We start from the raw sequence: 22,745 nt of genomic DNA, 5'->3' as shown, positions 1-22,745 counted from the left end.
AGGCAGGAACATAGGGCTGTAATGTTCTGCCTCCTGTGGAATTATCAGATCCTGAACTTTCATGGTCTCAGCATACTATCTCTATGTAGCTTGTTGTCAGGGAGTGGACTGAACAGGAGGAATGAGAAATGGCTCCTCTCAGAAGAGAAGAAGGAGTGGGAAGTTTTGCCCTCCCCATCTCCAGCAGTTTCAGGAGAAGGAAGCAGATAAGTTGCCACCCCATAGGTCTTTCGACTGTAAGATAGATCTCCTGCCGGGTGCTTGACTGCCCACAAACTGCCTCTATTCATTATCCAAGACAGAGCTGGCGGATTTGAGATACTTTTTGGAGAAGAATCTGGCAAGGGGTTTCATCAGACCTTCCAAGGCACCAGGAGGTTCCCCAGTGCTGTTCGTGAAGAAAAGGGGACCTACCGATTATGCACAACAGACTACTGAAAGATCAATAGCCTAATGGTGCCAAATCGCTATCCCCTACCACATACAGTATTGGGGATTTATTAGAAAGGCTAAGGTCAGCAAAGATTTTCATGAAGCTGGACTTAAGGGGTGCTTATAATTTGATCCATGTGAGGGAGGGAGATGAGTGGCAAACGATGTTCTGCACCAGGTATTGCAGTTTTGAACAGCTGGTCATGCCCTTTGGACTTCAGTCGGGGACAGCAGTGTTTCAAGCCTTCCTTAACCACCTTCTCAGTGACCTGGTGGATATGTTCATGAGTTCATGATCAGTTACCTTGATGATGTTTTGATTTACTCTGAAAGCCAGGAACAGCACAAGTGACATGTGACAGAGGTGCTGCAGAGGCTGAGAGAACACTGGCTTTATGTGAAGTTGGAGAAATGCCAATTCCATGTTTCTGTGGTAGATTTCCTGGGTTACTGCCTCACACCAGAAGGGGTGCACATGGATCCAGCTAAGGTGCAGAGCATAGTGTCATAGCAGGAACCCAAGAAGAAGAAAGACCTGTAGCAACTATTGAACAAGTTCGCGCCAGCCTATTCAAGACTGCTAGAGGGGTAATAAGCCATTTCAGTGGACAGCTGAGCAACAGGCATTCGAGCAGCTCAAAACCATGTTCACCTCAGAGGAATACCCAGCACATGCCAACTCCCACTGGCCACTGGTCGTGGAAACAGATGCCTCTGACAGGGCAGTGGGGGGCAGTACTGCTGCAAAAGGACCAGAATGGCAACCTATGCCCTTGTGCTTTCCACTCTAGAAAGCTGACTCCTTCCTGAGCAGAACTACACAATCTTGGAGAAGGAGCTTTTGGCTATCCAGGAAGCCTTCGAATTGTGGAGACATTTTCCAGAGGGGGCGCAACACCAGGTGGAAGTGAGCACTGACCATCATACTTTGGCGTATTGGCAGATGATGCAATCAATCAATGGCAGATTCGTTGGGTGCAGTTCTTTAACAGATTTGACTTTAGAGTGCATTATGTCTCCGGCAGTCAGAATCAAGGGGTGGATACCTTTTCCAGGAAGCTGGAGTATCAGGATGCTGAGCCAATTCTAGTGTATAGGCATATTTGAAATCAGAGCAGCTACAGATAGTGGCAGGGTCAGTTGTCGAAGTATCTGAATTTCAACTGAAGACACGGGAGAATGCTTTTGCAAAAGGCAAGTTAGAGGTGCTGCGGAATGATGCAGGTGACATTGAGGGGTTTGTGAAAAAGGATGGGTTACTTTATAGAGGAGGAACTCTCTATGTTCTGGAGGGAGATCTCCGAGCCAAGGTCGTATATCAATGCTATGATAACCCTACAGCAGGACACTTTGGGCAGCACAAGACACTATACCACATGACGAGGCAATTCTTGTGGCCAAGGTTGAGAAAGAATGTCAAGGAACATGTCCGAGCCTGTGAGATTTGTCAGCAGGCAAAGAGGCCCAGGGGCCCAGGGAAGCGCCTGCAGGATTGCTCCAACCACTACCCACACCACAAAGACTGTGGAAAGCCATAGCTATGGACTTCATCACTGATCTGCCTGAGTCGCAGCAGCAGACAGTAATTTGGGTAGTGGTAAGCCTGTTCACAAAAATGGCGCACTTTGTGCCCTGTAGAGGACTGCCGACCGCACAAGAGACGGCACAGTTTTTTGTAGATCATGTGTTCAAGTTGCACGGGCTCCCCCTTAAAGTGATTTTGGATCAGGGAACCCAATTCACCTCACCGTTCTGGAAGAAGCTCATGCAACTACTCAAAGTAGAAGTGTGTCTCACCTCAGCCCAACACCCAGAGTCTAATGGGGAAAGGACCAACGCCACATGGCAGCAGTACCTCCAGTGTTACATGAACTACCAACAAGATGATTGGGTGTCTAACTTGCTCTTGGCAGAGTTCGTGTACAACAATGTACTTCATGCTTCAACCCAGCAGACCCCCCCTTTTTTGCCAGTTATAGGAACCAGCCACATACTTTCCCTTCGCAAACCGACATATTGTCAGTACCAGCAGCAGAAGACTTTGTAGAAGAGTTAACAGCCATACAGAGCCTACTAAGGGAATGTTTGGATTATGCTATGGAGTTGTATAAGAGGACAGCTGATGCCCATAGATAAATAGGCAGTGACATAAAGGCGGGGGACCAGGTGAGGCTGTTTACAAGAGATTTGCCCCAGAGAGGTAGATGCAGGAAACTGGATCCTCAGAGGGTGGGGCCATTTGATCAATCTTTCAGATTCAGGTTGCCAGCCTCAATGAAGATACACCCTGTATTCCATAGGTCTGTGCTGTCCTCCGTAGTGCCAGCACACCCCTACCAAGCACCCAGGCAAGTGCCCCCCCACCTCCTGTCCTGGTAGAGGGAGGAGTTTGAGTAGAGCAGATTCTAGACTCACGCTTGAGATGGAAGAGACTACAGTACTTGGTTGCATGGAAGGGGTATGGGCCAGAAGAAAGGGAGAAGGGGTGGAGGGAGACAGGGGAGGAGGAGGAAAATTATGGAGGGGGGGGGTGATATCAGGGACTGGACTGAACAGGAGGAATGGGAAATGAACTCTTGGTCTGATTGGCTGCTCTCAGAAGTGGAGGAGTGGGAAGTCCCCCCCCTCCTGTCTCCAGCAGTTTCAGGGGGAGAGGGAGACATGGGTGATGTACAGCTGAATGAGGAAATCCTTAGTTACAAGATGGGGGGGGGGAGAGTTAGATAGCAGACAGCAGAGACCTCCCTGGAGAGTATGAGAGACCCTCTTAGTCCAAGGGCTTGCTGATCCCTCCGCCTTCAAGAACAGAGAATGCGAAGAGATGTGACTCCTGTGACTTCACATAGGTTTCTAGGGTGTTGCGGGAGACAGAAGAGGAGGGACTCAGAGTAGCCAACCTCTCCTATGCGTGGAGATGTGGATCTTTTGTCTTGCAACCAGATGAATGAATAAAAAGCCACAAGATATGAACTGTTTGTTCTTCTTGCCACTCAGGCTACCGGGGGGGGAGGAGAGGATACTCTTTGCCTGGCACTTGTTAACAGAAGCCTTGATTATTCCTTTCATATGTGGCTACTGGGTATTGAATCCAACCAAGAGCTCTGTGGCCACCTTCTAGACATTCTGTTGCACAAGGAATTCCATGGAGTATCCTTGAACTCCAGAAAATTTTTCTCATAGTTTTAAGAGTTTCTTGCACTATGGAGGCTGCAGAAAGCCAGACACTGAGGTTTCTGTGTAGCTGGATGGAAAGTATGCGTTTTTAAATTCTGAAGGTTTGGCGGGGGGAAAATATTGAATAAAAGGGATTCCCTTCTGCTTTCCCCCTCCAGCCATGCCCGCCCCTCCCCCCCCGGTGGCTGTAAAGCTCATTTATAGCCACTTCCATGAGCTGGAGCCATAATACGTGATGGAAATAGCAGTTGGAATTTGCAGAAATAAGACAGCTAGCATTTCATATTAAAAACAAAAAGAATCCTGGCCCTTTTGAAAAGACGGTGGGGATTTTAACAATGCTTCCAGTGCAGCAAAGCCCCACAGTAGTGGTTTTGGGAAACTTTATTAGGCTTTTTTTTCCAGAGCCTGATCTATAGGTCAGGACTGAAGGAACTGGATGTTTTAGCAAGGGAAGAAACTTTATGCATGAAAATTCAAGGGAAATTGCCAGCACAGGCACATAATGGCAATGGCAGGTGAAGGAAGGGCTACAAGAATGACACAGGACACTGGTATGGGGGTGAATTAGGCCCCAACTTTATGGATTACAGGAAAGACTGGGTTTGTCTAAGGCAGGGGTGGCCAACTCCCAACAGACTGCGATCTACTCACAAAGTTAAAAACTGGTAGTGATCTACCCTCTTTTTGGGGGTTCAGGTCAAAATTGTCGAGCTTTTTTTAGGGGAGCCACAGTTGTTCATCTTCTTTGGGGGGAGCCAATGATCTACCAGTGATCTACCAATAGATCACGATCTACCTGTTGGACATGCCTGGTCTAAGGCATTGGGCATGTTTCCAGCATCAGACAACCCGCCTGCTACCTGATAGGAACCTGGTGGGGGTCAAGCTTCTGCTGGGGAGTCACTTCCAACGTGGAATGGATTCCACAACCCTGTACAAGCCACCGTTGGGAGAGGTGTATTGGCCCATCGGTCCCTCAGTGGACTTCTGTGCAGAGTCACCCCTCCTGGACCCCTCTAACAAGGTGCACCTGTAACTAAGGATCCAGCCCAATACCTTATCCACCAGAGTTGTGACAGTTGCTTTGAGGTAAGCAAAAAAAACTGCAACCCAGCCAATTTGCTTACAGGAGAAAATTCTGCCTTGGCCCCAATACAGTGACTTAATAAACCACAGCATGGTCTGTAGGCAACGTGCCCATTTCCTCCCTCCCCATACAGTCCCCTAAAGACTGGCTGGCTAGAAAATCTTAGGATGATCAGCCAAGAGGGCATTCAACACCTGGCCACCCTTTTAAATAAGCTAGAGGTGGGCTGCTCACAGACCCCAAGCCCTTGCCTCCGATTGGCAAAGTGGGCTTGCAGCTGGAGGTGGGCAGTGGCAGTCATTACCTTCCCTAGTAGTGCCGGAAGATGGCAGCCTTCCTGAACCCACCACGGCCATCCCGTGTGGCAACAGCCGCCCATCCGGAGTTCCAGGTGAGTGGATATTTACAGCTGATTCCAATGAAATGAGATTTCTTCCCTCCCCTTTTAATGTGTGTTTCTCTCTCTTGAAACCAAGTTGCCCTGTACTTCATGAGCATGAGAAAACAATTGACTGCAGGACTAAGTGGCCTTCCAGATATTTTTGGACTCCAACTCAAATTTTAAGAGCCCAATGTCACTTTGGTCAGTTTCTAGATGTGGAGCAGGGCCAGCAGGTCTGTCACGCCACTTTGACCTTCATCTTAAGCAGCAAAAGATCTTTGGCTGTCCCAAGCATATTGAAAGAAGGTAGGGAGAAAATTGGGTCTGGAGACAGATACCCATGACAAGGAAAGTGTATATGAGGTTTCTGGTGTGGGACATCTGCAGAACAATTGTCAGGTGTGGTAAAATGTCTGCAAATGTTTTTTTCTTCCGTTTTTTAGCCAGTGTCCACCTATGCAATGCAGGTAATTTGGAAGAGCAAGGAGAATGATGGTGGCAAAGCAGAGATTATCCATGGCAGCAATGCCTTGCTGATGTGATTGTTGGGACCACTTCTTGGCTAGCAGCCATTGGTAGGTCCTGCCTCCACTTTCACAGGCAATATTTGGCTCTGAATACCAGCTTCTGGCAATAGTGGTGTTGTGCCAATGTCCTGCTTTTGGGCATCTGGTTGGCCACTGTGAGAAGCTGATGCTGGACTAGATGGGCTATTTGGCCTGATCCAGCAGTCTGGCTCTTCTTAGATGCAGTGGAGGATGCTACCCGTCTCCTATACTGAAATTGTCCTTATCCAGTGAATACTAATGCAGGACTGCTATCATTGCAAGAGAACTGTGACATTTTAATATTGATATTGAAGCACTTCAAGAAACTCGGAAGAGCAGGAGAGGCACAACTGAAGGAAGAAAAAAGAGGCTATACATTCTTCTGGAAAGGTCTACCTGGACAAGAACAATGATTACATGGAGTAAGCTTTGCTATAAAAAATGATCTTGTGAAGCTCTTGTCAAAAGTCCCTATCGGCATTAATGAGCAATTTTCAACCCTTCAAATGAAGCTCACCAAAAACCAGCAGGCAACTGTTTTAAGCGCTTATGCACCAACACTGGATGCTGATGAAGACATTAAAGAAAATTTTTATTCTCAGTTGGATGCCATCCTATCAGAAACACATATGGAGGATAACATTATCCTCTTGAGTGATTTTAACACAAGCGTTGGGTAAGATTTCGATCTGTGGCCAGGAACTATTGGGAAAGAAGGAATTGGCAACAGCAACTAGAACGGAATTTTACTTTTGACCTTATTAATTTATTTAATTTATATATTGCCCTATACCCGGATGTCTCAGGGTGGTTCACAACGTAGTGTGTGCACCCTCGGAGGATGACCTCCCAACCATCCTAAATACCTTCACAGAAGCTTATGGAAAGCTTGAACTATCGCTCAATATCCAAACAAACAAACAAAGTGTTGCACCAACAAGCCCCAAACAACCCCTCTGCAGTGCCACAAATCCAACTTAATGGTGTAACGTTGGAAGGTGTCAATCACACTGTTAAGACTATGTTCATGGAAGACTTTCTTACTCGGCTACGAGTGATCGCCAAAGAAATGAAGGTAGCCTGACTACTACACCAGGTGGGTTCATAGTAAGACCTTGCTCGTTTGCAACCTGATCACAGATGAGGGAGCCAGCCTGGTGTGTATTACTGAGATATGGTTAGGTGAGATGGGTGAAGTAGATCCTTCCTCTGTAGTGAATGGTGTTTGTTTCTCAATTGTGCTGCAGTTATTGTTCACTTCCCTAGCCCCATGGTACAGTACATGAAAGGAAGGAAGCTTAAGTCACTGGAATCGGAATAATAAAAAGGACCTCCATCAAGTTCAGAACTCTTTTAATACAAGCTTTTATACTGCTGCTTTTGAGTCTTTGTTTTCTCAGGTAAAGACCACATATATATAACTTTAACATACAGGAATAAGACAATGGGGAAATAGTGCTGATGCATGATGGGAAAAAAATTATTATTATTTCAATACCATATTTTTCCATCTATAAGACGCCCCCATGTATAAGATGCCCCCTATTGGGGGGACCCCAGATTTAAGTAAAGGGAGGTGAATGTATCTGTGTATAAGACGCCCCCTAATTTTTGACATTATTTTCAAGGAAAAAACCTAGCCTTATACATGGAAAAATATGGTATGTGAAATATAACCAGTTACCTGAAAAACTGAGGGAGGGTATGGGGAGGAAGAGAATAATTGAAAATGAGCAAATACCAGACCTGTAATAAAAAAAGACATTTAAACAAAGACCCTGAACAGGAAAAAACCAACAACACCAGTACAATCATAGAGAAAATAACTGTACTACTAAAAAGGTAATAAATTAGATGAACAATTGTGTAAATATAATTTTTTTAAAAAAGATGACAATCTTAATAAATAAGGTGTTTTTTTTTTTACTATTTACATCTTTATATATTGCTTGGAGATTTAAATTAGATTTTGTTAAAAAACAAACGAACGCAGCAACGGAACAAGTAAAATAACCAGGAGCAGCAAAAGTACAGGCATGAGGTACCAAAATAAGGTTTAAACTGTGTTTTTGTTTTGTCCCTCCAACTTCCTTCATACTTCTCTCTCTCTTTCTCTCTTATACAGTAGACCCGTAGAACTCTTATGCAAATAGTTCCATTTAACTTTTTGGGGGAGTGGGGGGTGGTAAGTATTGGTTGAAACTGACTTGTAGCTGATGCCTGAAGTACAAATTCCATAATAAAATCACCAATAAGTGTAACCATCATAACTGTAACAATAAAAAAAGATATAATATGGTTTATCATTATGGAGGAGCAGTTGGTAATAGGAATAATTATATTATCTATCAATATATATATATATATTTATATCTATATATGTTGCACTAGAAGAGATCACAGTTTTATTTGCAAATATTACTATATTATATTCGGATATAGCTCAAAATACGTATTCTGCTTCTCTTGAAGGCAGCAGCAAATGGGGTGTACTCCCCCCCTTACACTTGTGTTTTGTTTCAAAGGAATCGAGAGACAGACCCATAACTTCAGTCGGAGCAGTTTATGTCCCAGGAGCTCAAGTGCTGCAAACCCCACAAATCTATTTCCCATCCCTCTTACTCCTCTTGCTGGTGAAAATTAAACCCTTGACGTCCATCAGCCAGATCCAGCAAAGGGGTTGCTGGTAGAGTGCTGGTTGCCCTCCAGCTAGCCCAATAAGAGTGTGGTGTGGTGTGTCTGTGTATGGGAGGGACTGTTCTGTGACTACCCATGACTGTACATTCAGTTGCCCTTGCTAGATCTGACTCCACAGGTATGTTGTCAGCTCTGAAAACACTGAGTTACCTGCTTAGGGCACATGATCATGGTGTGCATCAAAGTGTTTCTGTCCTACAATCAGCAGAGTGTGGCTTTGGTACATTACACTTAATTTCCTATTTACCTCCTTATTGGGAAATGATTGAGAACAAAGCAGGAAAGATGGCTTCAGACCTACTTTTGAAACCTGAACCAGTGGCTGAAATGTAAGCCTCACTACTTTTCCCCCAAGGCAGTGTGAGGAACCTGTGGAATTCCAGCTTCTATCACCCCCTGACCACTGGCCACATTGACTGGGACTGATGGTCCCAGCAATATTAGAGGGTTGAGGGGAGGTGACATACATTTCCCCACTTCTGTTCAAAATAACTTGCACGCCTCTGTGACTTTTTGGACTGGGCCCTCAAACTATCTCTGTGGCAGGCATTCCTGTGGGCTGCAAATATGCTCTGTTTGCCCCTTCTGTGCCTTTGGGGTCTAGGGAATGTCTGTTTTCAGAAGAGTGGGTGGGAAACATGTGGGTTTCACAAGCGTTCCTTTTGGCCTTTTCCCAGCTTAAGGGGGCCAAAAAGATCCAGCCACTAGGTGGGTTTCTAGGTCAGCTACATTCTACCTCTCCTCAAACATGCAACAACTTAGCACTCAGGGCAGGGGCTAGCTATGTGAAAGCAGCATGACTAGTCTGGTCAGTGTTAGCTATCCATTCCTTTGCCTTGCCAACCCATTTCTACTGTCGGGTTGTGCAAATGTGTGCAGCTTTCCATGTGACTGTACAGCTCTACAGAATGGATAGATCTGCCATTTTAATTGTTTGGAAGCACAAGAACACATGACTCAAACCTGCTAACACTTTGCAAGTCTGTTTTTCTCTTGAAGCAGCAACAGTAAGGGTATATCCCAGCCACTGCTAGTGATTTGTACCTCTTTCCCAACACATGCAAACACACGTGGAAGCTTGATACAAAGAGGTGATCTCTGGTTCTAGGAAAAGCTTTGACTTGGGACAAAAGTAGGTGCTATGGAATGGGTAATGAAAATATACCTTGTTATGCTGTTAGCGAAAGGGCCTTATCTTATTGGAAGAGCATCTGCTTGGAATGCAGGTCTCAGTATTAACCCCCAGCATCTCCAGAAAGGACTGGCTATGTCCCCTGTCTGAAATCAGCTAGTGCAGCTTCTTTCATACCTGCCTAATGCACGGGCAAAAAATCTCCACTTTTGCACAACTTGGGAAACAAAGAGGCCCCACTTCCAAGGAAGAGTCTGCCTGATTGCACCAGGAGCTCCTGTTCCCACCGTATGCTGGAGAAGGGATGAGCCAGGGAGAGCAAATTAGCCTTGGTCCAGTTGCGCAGCAAAATTGAGACACTTCTCTGTTTGTGCTGCAAAAACATTAGGCTACTCTGCCTATACTGGGCCATTATCATTACACCAATGGTGGGAAACCTTTGGCCCTCCAGATGTTGCTGAACTATAGCTACTATCTGCCTAAGTATGCATGAGGAAATAGGGGAGCTGCCTCCGGTAGTGTATGCTGGTGATGCAGTGGTGGTGATACAAGCCCCATCCAACAATTCTCCATAAGCTAGCCTGCTCTGTGCCTCCTAAGCCTTCTGATATGGTGGAAGACATGAGCATAGAAATTTAGATCAACTGGCTGGAACCTGTATGTGTACTGAGTGGGCACCATTTTGTCCTTTGCTTCTAGAAGAAGATTTGGGTTGGCCCTGTCTTCTCCTAAATCCTTAGGATGGTGCAAGCAGTGATTGTTTGGTGTACTTTATACATGTTGGTCACGTATGCATCAAGGAGGGCAGTGCAATGGTTGTTTTCCAGTTTTGTGACCTGAGCAATAAAGATGGACCTGGTTTGGGATATGTTGAGGACCAGTGAATATTTTGAAGAATTGTCTCCTAGTACCCATACTGGGTATAAACTCATCAGCAGGAACACTTAGTGGCTGCTCCCATAATCCTTTGCAACACATACCACCCACAGTTAAGGGCATTACTCTCCCCTAACCTAACCAACATCATGCATTGGTAGTAAATGCTGTCCAGATCAACCTGACTTCCATGATAAACAAGATCTGCTTGAGGAAGTAAGAGGAACACTGATTCTAGAAATGGCCTTGGACTGTGGGATGGACAAGGGATGGAGCTGTGAAAGTGTGTGTGGTAAAATAGGGATGGGGAACAATTACTCTGCCAGATGTTGCTGGACTCTCAGCTTCCATCTGCCCCAGCCAGCATGGTCAATGGTCATGGATGATGGGGTGTGCAGTTCAATGCAGTCTGGAGGACCTCCTCAGTTCCTCCTCAGACCTAGTGAATTCACGGCAGAGGCAAGATTTGAGGTCCATCTGATTCAGCATTGTCTATGTCAGGGATGGGGAAACTGGTGACTCTATAGGTATTATTGGACTCCAACTCCCAGCAGCCATAGTCAGCAGGGCTAGTGCTCAGGAATGGAGTTGGAGTCCAGCAACACCAGGAAGGACAGAGTCTCCTCATCCCTCCTGTAAAACAACACATATTATACTGTTAGAATTAGTATACTGCACATATCACACACACACATATATTAGAATGTTAAGGTATTAACCATGCTATACATGCAGCACTTTTCATGGCAGCCCAATCCTGTATAGAAAGTCCAAAGGCAGACAGAGATAGTGCCCTCACATCCCCTACAAACTTTGCCATCTGTGGCTGACCTAGCTGTTCTGCTAATCCTGCACCACCTATCCAGTAAATGATTTTTTTTTCTTAATGAGAAAACATTGATGTTTTCCCCAAGAACTGGGATCATCTGTCTAATCATTTTAGCAGCCGCCTTCTTTTGCATTCTTCTTCTTTTGTGTGTGCTGTCGTTCTTTTGAATTTAGTCCGTGCGGTTAGGAGAGCTGTGAAACACTGGAAGTTGTATCAAATACAGTCTGATCAGTGTGGACTGGGTTAGGGGGAGAGATGCAATTTCTTTGCCCTCAAAAACATCTTGGGAGGAATTAAAGTAAACCCCCCCCCCCAAATGACAGACATACCAAGGGAAAAGGCAGGTGCCTATGAAGTACTACAAAGCATAAGGGAAAAAGGAATCAGGGCAAACCGAAATTGGCAAACGTTATTGGACTCCAACCCCGACCAGCTGTAGCCAACATAGCAAAGAGCCCGGGATGGAGGGCATCATGTTGGCCAACCCTGGATTAGACAATGAACCCAATTCTCTGACTCCCCTTCCTAGGAAGCTTACTGTGTGTGCACACAGCTCTGAGCTATCTCCGCAAGACTTGCACAAGATAATATTTCATGAGATTTGTGCCCACCATATTATAACACCCTCAAGTTATTTGAGTCTCTCTGTCTGACTGACTGTCCTTAGCTGTTAGAAATGGATGTTTCCTTGAAAACACGTGCAGTCCAAGCAATAATGCTGCATCTCCTCTTCCCTTTCTTTGCACCATCCACTTTTGTCTTTTCCTTTCTCCTCTTCAGTAGCCACTCAAATCAGTTGCAGCAGGAAATGTTGGTTGAGAATCTTTCAGGTTTAAAAAGCAGGCAGGCAAGCAAGCAAGCAAGCAAGCAAACAAACAAACAAACAAACAAACAAACCTCCCCGCTTTCTCTCTCTCTCTCCTTTTTTAAAAAAAGACAGAAACAAAACACAGGTAAAACCTAGAACAAACCGACAGTTACAACCAAGTGACACCAGAATGGAGGTAGCTGAGTCCTGCTTCCAAAGCACCTTCCAGCGGCTAAAACCCTCCTCATCGTCTTGATGGACAAAAAAAATCCAGGCCACCAAACCAGCCCAATATGTTTGAAAGGGTGGAGGGTGGTGAAACTTCTAGGAGGAGTCATTTGCCCTTAGCATTTGTCAATTTGTTTCAGAAAATTTATACACCACTTGATGGTTAAAAACAAACAAACAAACTCAAAAGTGGTATAATATGCACAATGTTATCTTTTTGATTGCTTTCAAATCACCTGTCCCTTGCACATTTGAACTGATTTGCTTGCACAAAGTTTGCAAACAGGGCAATGCTGGCTATTTATTGTTTATTCTTATTTGTTTGCAGGGAGGTTATACAACCTTGCAGAGCCTTTTTGCCCTGGAGCTTAAGTGAGGCTCCCAGGCTGTGCGAGTGTATACGCAAATGCACATGGGATGTGTGTGCCAGGCTGGGTCTTTGACCCGGATGAAATAAAGTCTAGTTTTGCCCCTGCAACCTTGTGTCAAATGAATGTTACTCCAGAGTTTCCAGTGCACCCCCCTCATCACTTTCCTTTTTGCAAAAAGGCTAGCTCTTTTTCTTTCTTTTGGCTGAGTGGAGTGCTCTGAAGAGGTGGCAGGTTTGTAGCACAAGAACACCAAATCCACTTTAATTGATGCAACCCCTAATTAGTGGGCATGTGATTTATTCCCACCTGAACACAGCAACAGTATGGAATGAGTGGAGTTAGGAGAATAAAAGCAGTTTCCCAATTATTTCAGGAGCTGGCTAACATGGAATAGGATGCAAACCAGCATGGATAGACAATTCTGTCTAATTTCAGTTTCTCATTTCCCCCCCAATCTTAAATTCAATTTCTGAACTTAAGTTCATTTCTGCATCAGTGTACAATTTTTTATGTCCTTATGAAAATTTGGCAGCATTTTAGAATGAAATTAACCTAATAAATCTATTTTGTATGCAATTTTATCTATAATGCATATTCTTGCGAGCCATTTCCCATAGTCATAATAATTGATCATTAATGTTATTATTGTTTTGTACATTTATATCCTGCTTAATACCAGGACAGCATTTAAGCAGCTGACAAAAATATAATGCTTTTTTGTATGTTGCTTTTACCAATGTGGTGTTTTTACTACACACTTTTTCTGAATATTTGCATTTCCCCCCCCCCCCCATATATTATTTGGCATTGCAAATTCCAAAGAAGTGTGAAACCCGAAGGACAGCAGCATTTTAGTCTGTGGATTGTTTTTGTGAAGTGTGAATTAGATAGGTTTCCACTGAAATACAAACCAAACTGAATCCTCCCCCACCCACCCCACCACAATTCTTATTCATGAACAGAGTTGGTGCTTTTTAAAGCAACTGACACCGAGACAGCCACAAGGAAGTTCTGTAGGAAATTATTGGGTAAGAATGTTTCTGATAAATCAAATTCACTTGCCTTTTTAAAGTCACACCCCACCCCCACACATACTCCCTTATGTATTTCAGCTGGAATTTGTTTTTTAAAAGAAGTTCTCAGATGGGAAAAGATTCCCATCTTAAATTCACCTAAAACTGGATGCTCTTGGGACTACAGAATGATATTTTGCATGGCGGTGGATGAGAATAATGTCTCCAAACCATAGTTTGATAAGTGTGGGGTGTGTGTGTGTGTGTGTGTGATTTGTTTTGAGTAAATGGCATGGAAGCAGGAAAAGGTTAACCCTTTCTTCCCCAAGTGCCACTAGCAGGATTTAATTCAGAGCCCCCCCCCCCCGCTGCTTAGAAAGAGGTAGAGCTGCAGACCTGCACACACCTTACCCCCACATGTCATTTAATTTGACCTTGTCATGCCTTTCCCTGAAGAATACTGGGAAAGTCACTTGGGTTCTGGGCATAGCTGCCAAGTTTTCGCTTTTCTCGCGAGGAAGCCTATTCAGCATAAGGGGAAATCCCTGTAAAAAAGGGATAACTTGGCAGCTATGGTTCTGGGTGTTTTTGAGAACTCTTTGTTAAAAGTTCCCAGAATTCCTAGGGGTGAGAGCAGGACTATTAAACCAGTTTATGTTTATGTCTGATGCATAGGCATGCCCAATTTGAGAATCAGTTAGCAGCAGACCAGGGTTCTTTTAAACTTGAAATATTTCCATTGGCTGCGAACAGGCCCCCACCCCACACAATTTGCTGGAATTTAAATACAAAGGATAGATGTGGGGAACCTACTTTGCCGAATCACGTGAGTGGCCAGTGGTTTCTCTTCCCCATAATGGCATCCTGTTATGTCAAGATGGGGCTACTGCTTTTTCCAAAATGGCAAGCAAACAATCCTGGCAACAAATCAAATTGTGGCTGTTCCATCACCGGACGACCTAAGACTTGGCTTCTTTTGGCAGACACCAGAGGGAATTGTAGTCAATTCTTCAGATTCCCTGCAGAGATTGGAGACCCTGAAGTTTTACAAGCCCAGGACCCTGTGTGCAGAATGTAGAGTTCTAGCAGCAATAATTGCACATGGAGTCCAATGACTGAGAGAGAGGGGGGGATGGGGGGAAGTGGGCAGCTACCAAGAGCTAACTCCAGATATGATGGTGTGGAAGAGATTAGACAGGCAATGGCAGGAGCATTGTGGGGTCCTGCCCAAGAGGTTAATACTGATAAGGGTTGTTCCACACAGCTCAAGGGTCTTGCACCAGGTAGCTTCTATCACTTTGGGAAAGCCCCCCCCTCTCTCCTCAGTCACAGCTTGTGTTATTGTCTCAGGGATTTTATATTTGGGGGAGAAAGGTGATGGAAAAGCCACATGCCCACACGAGGCTTTGTATGCAGCTGAAATGTCATTTGGGGCCTTGAGGGTTATTGGTCGCATCCAACCCACTGAAATGAGCAGATCTAAGTGGGCTAGGGCCATCAAATTCAAGGGGGTCTACTCTGAAGAGAACTTAGTTGGGTATGTTTTGGGGGCTGATTGGTGTCTTGTTTTCTTTGTCATGCTTGAGGAAGGGAAGGTGGGGAGGAACCCCAAGGTGGTTTGGAAGGCAGGCAACTGGTAAAGCGGCTTAAGGCAGACTGTTTGGTTGCTTGGAGGTTAAACAGCACCCTGTTCCTGACACAATTAGGGAATCAGTTTTACGGGATATAGCAGCAGCAAGAGTAACAGCAGCAGCAGAATGGAGGTTTGGTTGGCCTTCTTGCTTTTCCTTTTCTTCTCTGTTCCCTGTTGGTGGTGCAGTGGGACTTCCATCCTCCACCCCCAGCTTAGCAGCTTAAGCCACCACCACCCTTGACCCTCAGCTCTTTGCCAAAGAAATGCATCCTCTCCGTCAAGCACTGGCTTAAGCATCTCAGGACGCCCCTTCTCCTTGTCTGCAAAGCTGGCAAGCAATTCTTCTTCATCTTCTTCCTCCCCTCCCCTCCTCCTTCTTCTTTCCAACCCAACCCCAACAAACCAAATGGCTTGCTGGCCTTCCTTCCTTCCTTCCTTCCTTCCTTCCTTCCTTCCTTCCTTCCTTCCTTCCTTCCTTCCTTCCTTCCTTTTTCTCACACCCTCATTGAGCATGAAGGGAGTCTGAGCGTACAACACTGAAGGCAGCCAAGGCAATGCACTCCTTCTTCTGTTGCCATGGCATGCTCCTCTCCCTCTCTCCCTCTCTCCACCCTCCCAACTTCTCTATAAATATTAGGTACATATTTATATATGGCTTGGTATTTTTTTGCCTTCATCTGCATACAAAAGAGGAGGGACTTAAGCCAAAATACATACAAACCCACAAACCGAACCACACATTGTTCAAACGAGGTGGATGCACAATTGCGTCACACATGATGCCTCCTCCTTTCCTTCGTCTCCGGGCACATTTTTGTTGTTGTTTTAAAAAAAGTCCTCTTTGACTCAGCTATTTGCCATTTCTTGTTTTGCTTCTTCTTGCTAGGTAAGATATGTTTAATACAAGAGCCTGCCTCTCCCTCCACCCTCCACCCCCCCCCAAATTTCAGTTCTCCTTGGGCAAAGAAATTAAAGGCAGACTGGTTGAGTTCTACAGGTCCCAGGTGCAGAAACACCATTGAGTTGAGCAGCTGAAATTGTTTTGTTTTTTAAACAAATGAGGAAAAAAAACCACACAATACCAACAAAAATGGGGTAAGTGACGATGCCTCTCTCCTAGCCTTTGGAGGTGGTTTCTCTTCTGTCATCTTGGTATTATCCAAAGCTGAAGGCGCGAAGCTCCCGTCGGCTGTGCTCTTGGGCGCTGGGGTCCCGACAAGCACAATCCCCCTGCATGTCACAGGACATTGGGAAGGGGATGACCTGCACAAAGGAAACCAAGAAACATAGGGCATCAGTGCATCACTGTTATTTGGAAAGCTGCTTAAAAGGATTTCTAAAAGTACAACAGGGTAGGGCTTTTTTGGTGTTAACACCATGTTTGTGGACACCCCCCCCGATGGATATACACTTGGCTTCTTCTTTCAAATGGGCCTTAAAGACTTGGGGAAGCTCCAGACAACCTAGACCATTCATCCTGATTTGGTTTGTACCAACGTTCTGCAGAGGTTTGGCACTCTCTGTATCAATGATTTGTTCTGACATGTTTGTAGGAAGGCTTATATGGCAATGAGCATTCATCCTGATTTGCTTTTGGGGTTTATATGCCGTCCCTGTGAGGGGATTGTTGCGGCTACTCCCGAGTAAAGACGCTTCAGTCCGCTCTGTCTTTAAGAGGTTTATTGTGCATACTATTTACAGTGTAGAGACATCAGAAAACATGACTGCCTAGTCGCTCCCAGAATCCAGCAATACCGCCTTCCAGTTTCTGGTCCAACATAAGAGCTTGGGGACCCCAAAACGCCTCCCCTTCATCCTACGTCTGGGCGCCTCAAATCAGGCGCCGGAAGGGGCTGCATCCCATCTCCCCTTTGTTGGCTGGGACGTTGCTGTGACTCCACTGCATCGCTGAGCCTTTCTTCCTCTACTGGCCGTCTTGAGTCGATGCAAGGGCTCAGCAGCATCTTGGAGCCCTCCCTTCATACCGCTCCTTCCTGACCCGCTGCTGACGCTATCGCTGGGCGAAGTGCTGGTCAGGATGACTGGGGGAGGCTCCCTGTAAGGAGTCCCCCTGACAGTCCCCAAGCCTTTTCCAGTACATTTCCCAACCATCACATTCCTAACCACCAGAAGTCATTTTTATGAAAACCGGTATCTAGTAGATCTGTTCCACTAGGGTGACAGAAGGATTTAAATGTGCTTTAACTATGCAAGCCTTAAATATCCAGAATGGACTTGAATCTCTCCAGCAAAAGCCTGCCATCTGGAGGTGGTGTTATACTGAGCCACCGACCTGTCAATAAATGAGCCACATGGCTTAGCCTTTAGAAGACCATTAAATCCGAAACCAATGAAATTGGGTCAGGGACAGGAATGAGACCTTTTCTGCAGCCCATAGCTGGAGTTGGGTGGGATCAGAAGCAAAAGTGGGTGCAGAACTGAGAAGATGCTTGCATTTTGTAATGCTATGTCCCTACTATACAAAGTTAAGAGGCTTCTATGCCTGCCACCTGCCTCCTCCACCCAGGTGATCAAAGAGGCCTTGTCTCATTTTAGGAGCACATTTAAGCAGTTAAGGTGAGGAGCTGGGCCAGTGTGGCCTGGGAATGCCCCAAAGGCTGGACAGAGGTGCCTGGGCCAATAAAGAAGTGTGGCCTGGGGGGGGGGTGTTTCCAACGGCTGGATATACATGCCTAGAGGCTGCATTTTGCTCCTGGGCCTGAGATTCCACACCCCTATGCAATAATCTGCCAGCATTTACAATGTAGCCTGGCTTAGCAACAACCCACCTACCCCGGTCACACTTGCCCTCCCTAACAGTTAAGCTCCCATCCAGATCAGACCCAGGCTTCCCTGCCCAGCTTTCCCAGGTGAGCAGAGTTCTGGATTTGGGGTAGGAGGTCACATTTTGCCAAGCGAGGGTGGTTGAGGGGCTTGCAAGGAATGGAAGAAGGCTATATTGTGCGAGAGCTGCTGCCTGTCTCTTTAACTGAAGAAGTGAGGGCAGGAACTGGAGCAACAGCTGGGTGTTGCTTTGGTGAAAGGAAGTTGATTTCAGTGGATTGCATCAGGATTTTACATAAAGTAAAGAGCAGGGCAAAACTGGGGTTGGGGTGGGGGTGGGGAGACTTTGGTGCCTGGAATGAATTCCCAAGAGTCTTTTCCATTTATTGAGCCAGAGTTAATGACCTATTTCCCTTCCCTTTCTGAACGATGCCACAACCTGTTCAAATGTTTTTAGCAAGCGTAAATGTGCGTTCACTCCCTGCTGACACATTGGCTTCTTCCTGCTATGGCAATTCTTCTTCTTCTTCTTCTTCTTCTTCTTCTTCTTCTTCTTCTTCTTCTTCTTCTTCTTCTTCTTCTTCTTCTTCTTCTTCTTCTTCTTCTTGTAAACCATGGTACAGGTCATGTAAGGGGCCCCTCTCTCACCCCTCCCATCTGTCCTCTCTGCTAACCCATTTGTTATGGGTGCTTCTGGGAATGCACATGCCACACATAAAACATGTGTGTCCTCCCATTGCTAGGCAACGCCTCCCTCCCTTCTCCATGCCTGCCTCTTCACAACATGCCACTCTCTCTTTTCACCCAAATTATGCAGAATGAGGGGGGCTGGGTCACCTCTGGGTTCCCCCCCCAAAAAAAAACCTGGCAGACTTTTCCACCAGGGGCTGGAAGGATCTCAATGCAGATAACTGGGTCCCCACCCTCTGGCACCAGACAGATCTTCCATTGTACTGTAGTGCTCTGCTTTCAAAGCTGTAGAGATCCTTCAAAAGTAGCTACTGGGGAAATCACTGACTAGGAAGCTTCAATGCAGTTTCAGCAGCAGCGAGGATGTTCCAATGTTCCTCCGCAGAAGGGAGGATTTTTCTCCTCCTCCTTCATGGAACAAGGAGGGTACTCGATTCAGGTCAGCTCCTCCTTGAGGAGTTTTCCTGTTGAAATCCATGTGGATTTTCCTTCTCGACATAGTGTCTTAATCCTCTACAACAGGAAAGATTCCAGAAGTCCTACCACAGAGGAAAACATTACGCTGAGAGAAGGGAGGGAACACTGAAGGTCTAGTAACATGATAGGCACTGGAAGCTTCATTGACAACAGAGGAGGCCAGAGGAAGGTGAGATCCCCAAGCCCTGCTGCACACTAAAACCAATCTAAGCCACAATCTGTTTCCAGTGTCAGCTAATCAGATGCCTCCATGAAACCTATAAGTAGGGCTGGAAGGTAATAGCCCTTCACTGTTGTGGCCATCCTAGGCTGGCATAAAATCACAATTTGCCAAAGACTTTGGGCATAGGAATGTAGGAAGCTGCCTTAAACAGAGTCAGAGCATCGGTCTGTCTACCTCAGAATTGCAAGCACTGACTGGGAGCAGCTCTCTGGGGCTTAAGGCAGGGGACATTCCCTGCCCTGCCTGAAGATGCTAGGAAACTTAAACATGCAAAATTTGTGCCCTGCCAGTTAATTATGATCTAGTATTGTCTACTTTGACTGACAGTGGCTCTCCATGCTCAGATCTCATTAGGAGGGGGCTTAACCTGGGACCACCTACATATTTGTCCACGTACAAGATTTTGTACCCACCCTTCATCATAAAGTCCCAGGCTGGGAATAATATACAGATATGAAAACAAGTAAAGCCCATTATAATTATAAAACAAGGAGAACTGTTCCAAATGGAACAGGACAGTATGAATTCAAATGAAGAGGCAGGTCCCACAAAACAAAATACCACAACTGTCAAAAGCCAAGGTAACGGATGTGCCCTTAGAATGAACTATGCTTTCCTTCCCACTTGACAAAAGCTCAAATGGCATGGATTTTTGAGCATGTCCCCAGCAACACATCAGTCACTCTTATTATCATGACCTTGTCCTCCTCTTCACCATCACTTTATCCTACAATCTCTAGGTGGGTTACAATCTAAAACACATTAAAAACAGGTGTTTTTTTTTAAAAAAAACCCAACAACTTGCAATCACATAAAGGGTGGTTCCTGAAAATATACATCTCACGTGACAAAATAGTAGAGTAAAAAGATGTGTCTTCATAATTTGAAGAAAGCTGTTCAATAAGGTTGCCAAATGCACCTCTGTGGGGAGGGAGAACAACAACTTAGGGGCTGCTGCAGAGAAGGACCTTTCCTGAGCCACCATCACCACACCGAGCTTCTGGGGGTGGCAGAACTACGAAGAGTGCCCTCCACTCTAACATCTGTAGGGGAGGAGGTGGCATTTCAGATATTCACCACTGCTGCCATTAGGCTGCCTCCCACAGGTTAGGGATATGAGCCTGAGGAGAATAATTTTATCCTGGGAGAAAAAAGAACTTGTTCTCATTATGTGATTTTAGTACCAATAATGTTCAAATTTTTAGTGAGCAAGTCAGGCTAACTGTAGGAGATCCAGGGCAGATGTGTTTCAACATTTATTGGCTGATCCTGCGCTTAAGGCACAAGTTACTAGATCCCTTACTAAATCTAGAGGTGTTTTTTTTAATTACACCTGGCCCATAGGGGCAGAGAACTGGTATCTGTTATTTAAATGGAACTTCTTGATAAATCTATATGACCATTAGAAGTGGACGTGGGTAGCCCCTGTAGTCTAAATCACTGTGTCTCTTGGGCTTGCTGATCAGAAGGTCGGCAGTTTGAATCCGTGCAACAGGGTGAGCTCCCATTGCTCTGCCCCACCTTCTGCCAACCTAGCAGTTCTAAAGCATACCAGCACAAGTAGATAAATAGGTACCGCTGTGTCGGGAAGGTAAATGGCATTTCCGTGTGCTCATCACGGTGTCCTGTTGCACCAGCAGTGATTTAGTCATGCTGGCCACATGACCCGGAAAGCTGTCTGTGGACAAACGCGGGCTCCCTCAGCCTGAAAGTGGAGATGAGTGCCGTACCACATAGTCGAATTTGACTGGAATTAGGTGGAATTCCCAGGACTTAATCATCTCGCTGTGGTATAAGAATATGTGGACTCTGCCTATAGCAGAGATAATAACTCACAAGGGTAAGCAAGACCCAGAACATTTCTGCACCATGGAATTCATAAAATTGTGGGATATTTTTCTCTCATCCTCTTTTTTCCTATATTGGGGGGGGGGGGAGATCCTGAACGGCATTGATTGTCAGTAGATTTAGTAGGTCGCGGGCATGTCGAAAGTCTGTTTCGGGGGCCTAATCTGGCTTGCCGGTTGGTTTAATCCAGCCCCTGTGGCAGTTTATTTCCTGGGGTAAAATCCCCCCAAAAGCTCAACCCTAAAAAAAGGTCAACAACTTTGGCCCTCACACATGCTCACTTCATCAAATCTGGCCCTCTTTGATAAAAGTTTGGGCACCCCTGGTAAGGATCTGTGTGAGAATAAATATTGTAGTATGATTTATTTTAGATCCTAGCTATTGTGTATCAGGACATCAGAAGAGCTCTGCTAGGTCAGACCAAAGGGCCTTGCCCAGCACTCTGTTCTCACACCAGCCAACCAGATGCCTATGCAAGTAACAATCAGCAGAGAAGGGAGTGATTGCCTGAGCTCCCATCACCAGTATTGCTGCAACATTCTGGGAAGAGGAAGGAGGGGTGAGGCTGGGGCATGGCAAGTGTCCTGGTGGAGCTGATCTGGTGTTCCCAATTGTGCCTTTCCACCAGACCCTTGTTGCTCCCTTGATCCTCCTCCTACCAGTAAGTCACACTGGTGCCCGTGACAGGAGGTCAGGTGAGCACCCACTTGCCAGCTACCGCTGAACCTATGGCCATATTCTCCAAGCCTTACATCCATAAATTTACTTTGGGTTCTGCCAGGTATTCACTACCAAGTATTCACTATCCCTATGCAAACATGTCAGGTTGCCTGCTTGAGCCAAATCTCATCTGCCCTGGCCATTTTTGGGTTTTTTGGTAAAGGAGGAGTGGTCAGCCTGCACTTCACATGGGTAGGGAGAGAGCCCAGAGAAAGAGAGAGGGAAGGATGGATGAGAGGGGGGTCAGAACAGGTAGACTGATGGGAAAAGAATAGGGAAAGAGGAAAACCCTCTGCAAGCAACAGAGACCTCTGTCCCTCCACTATCAGAAAAAAAGAGCAAAGAAGGGTGACCGAAGAGAGAAAGGGTTGCTTGTTTTGCTCTGGCTTTGCCCACTTCCAGCATGTAATCTGCCTGACCCAAGGGAATGTAGCCCTCAATGGAAGAAAGGCTTGCTCCACTCCTGCTGTAAACAGACTGCAATTTGCGTTTATGTGCATTTCTGATAAAACAGTGTCAGGTTCTCTCAAATGTGTGCTTCCTTTCCAAGATCAGCACCTGTTTTGTGAATCATCCAAAAGACTGTTGAACTGACAACTTAAAATGGCCTCTTTTTATAAATAAATAAAAATGTAGGTCATTTATTCCCCCCCCCCAATTGCTTTGATACTCTGTGAGTATGTATCTGATGTATAACAGAATCGCTAAAAGCACATGTGGCACGATATTCCCCTCCCAGTCTGTAGTGAGGCAATATTGTGGAATCCAATGGCCTGATCCTTGCTTTAAG

The 22,745-nt window shown here is 45.6% G+C and overlaps 1 protein-coding gene across 1 annotated transcript in view; it reads right to left on the bottom strand.

The window, feature by feature from the left end:
* Positions 1-6,962: 6,962 nt before the first annotated feature.
* Positions 6,963-22,745, bottom strand: part of PAPPA (pappalysin 1) — a 247,108-nt gene continuing 231,325 nt past the window's right edge. The window contains exon 22 of the mRNA XM_060270600.2: positions 6,963-16,476. Within this exon, the coding sequence (XP_060126583.1) occupies positions 16,369-16,476 (108 nt within the window). The 3' untranslated portion in view covers positions 6,963-16,368. The remainder of the gene's footprint in view (positions 16,477-22,745) is intronic.

The sequence above is a fragment of the Zootoca vivipara genome, chromosome Z2 (genome assembly GCF_965207765.1).
Source record: "Zootoca vivipara chromosome Z2, rZooViv2.hap1.1, whole genome shotgun sequence".
Lineage (NCBI taxonomy): Eukaryota > Metazoa > Chordata > Lepidosauria > Squamata > Lacertidae > Zootoca > Zootoca vivipara.
This window is presented reverse-complemented; position numbering and strand designations above follow the sequence as displayed.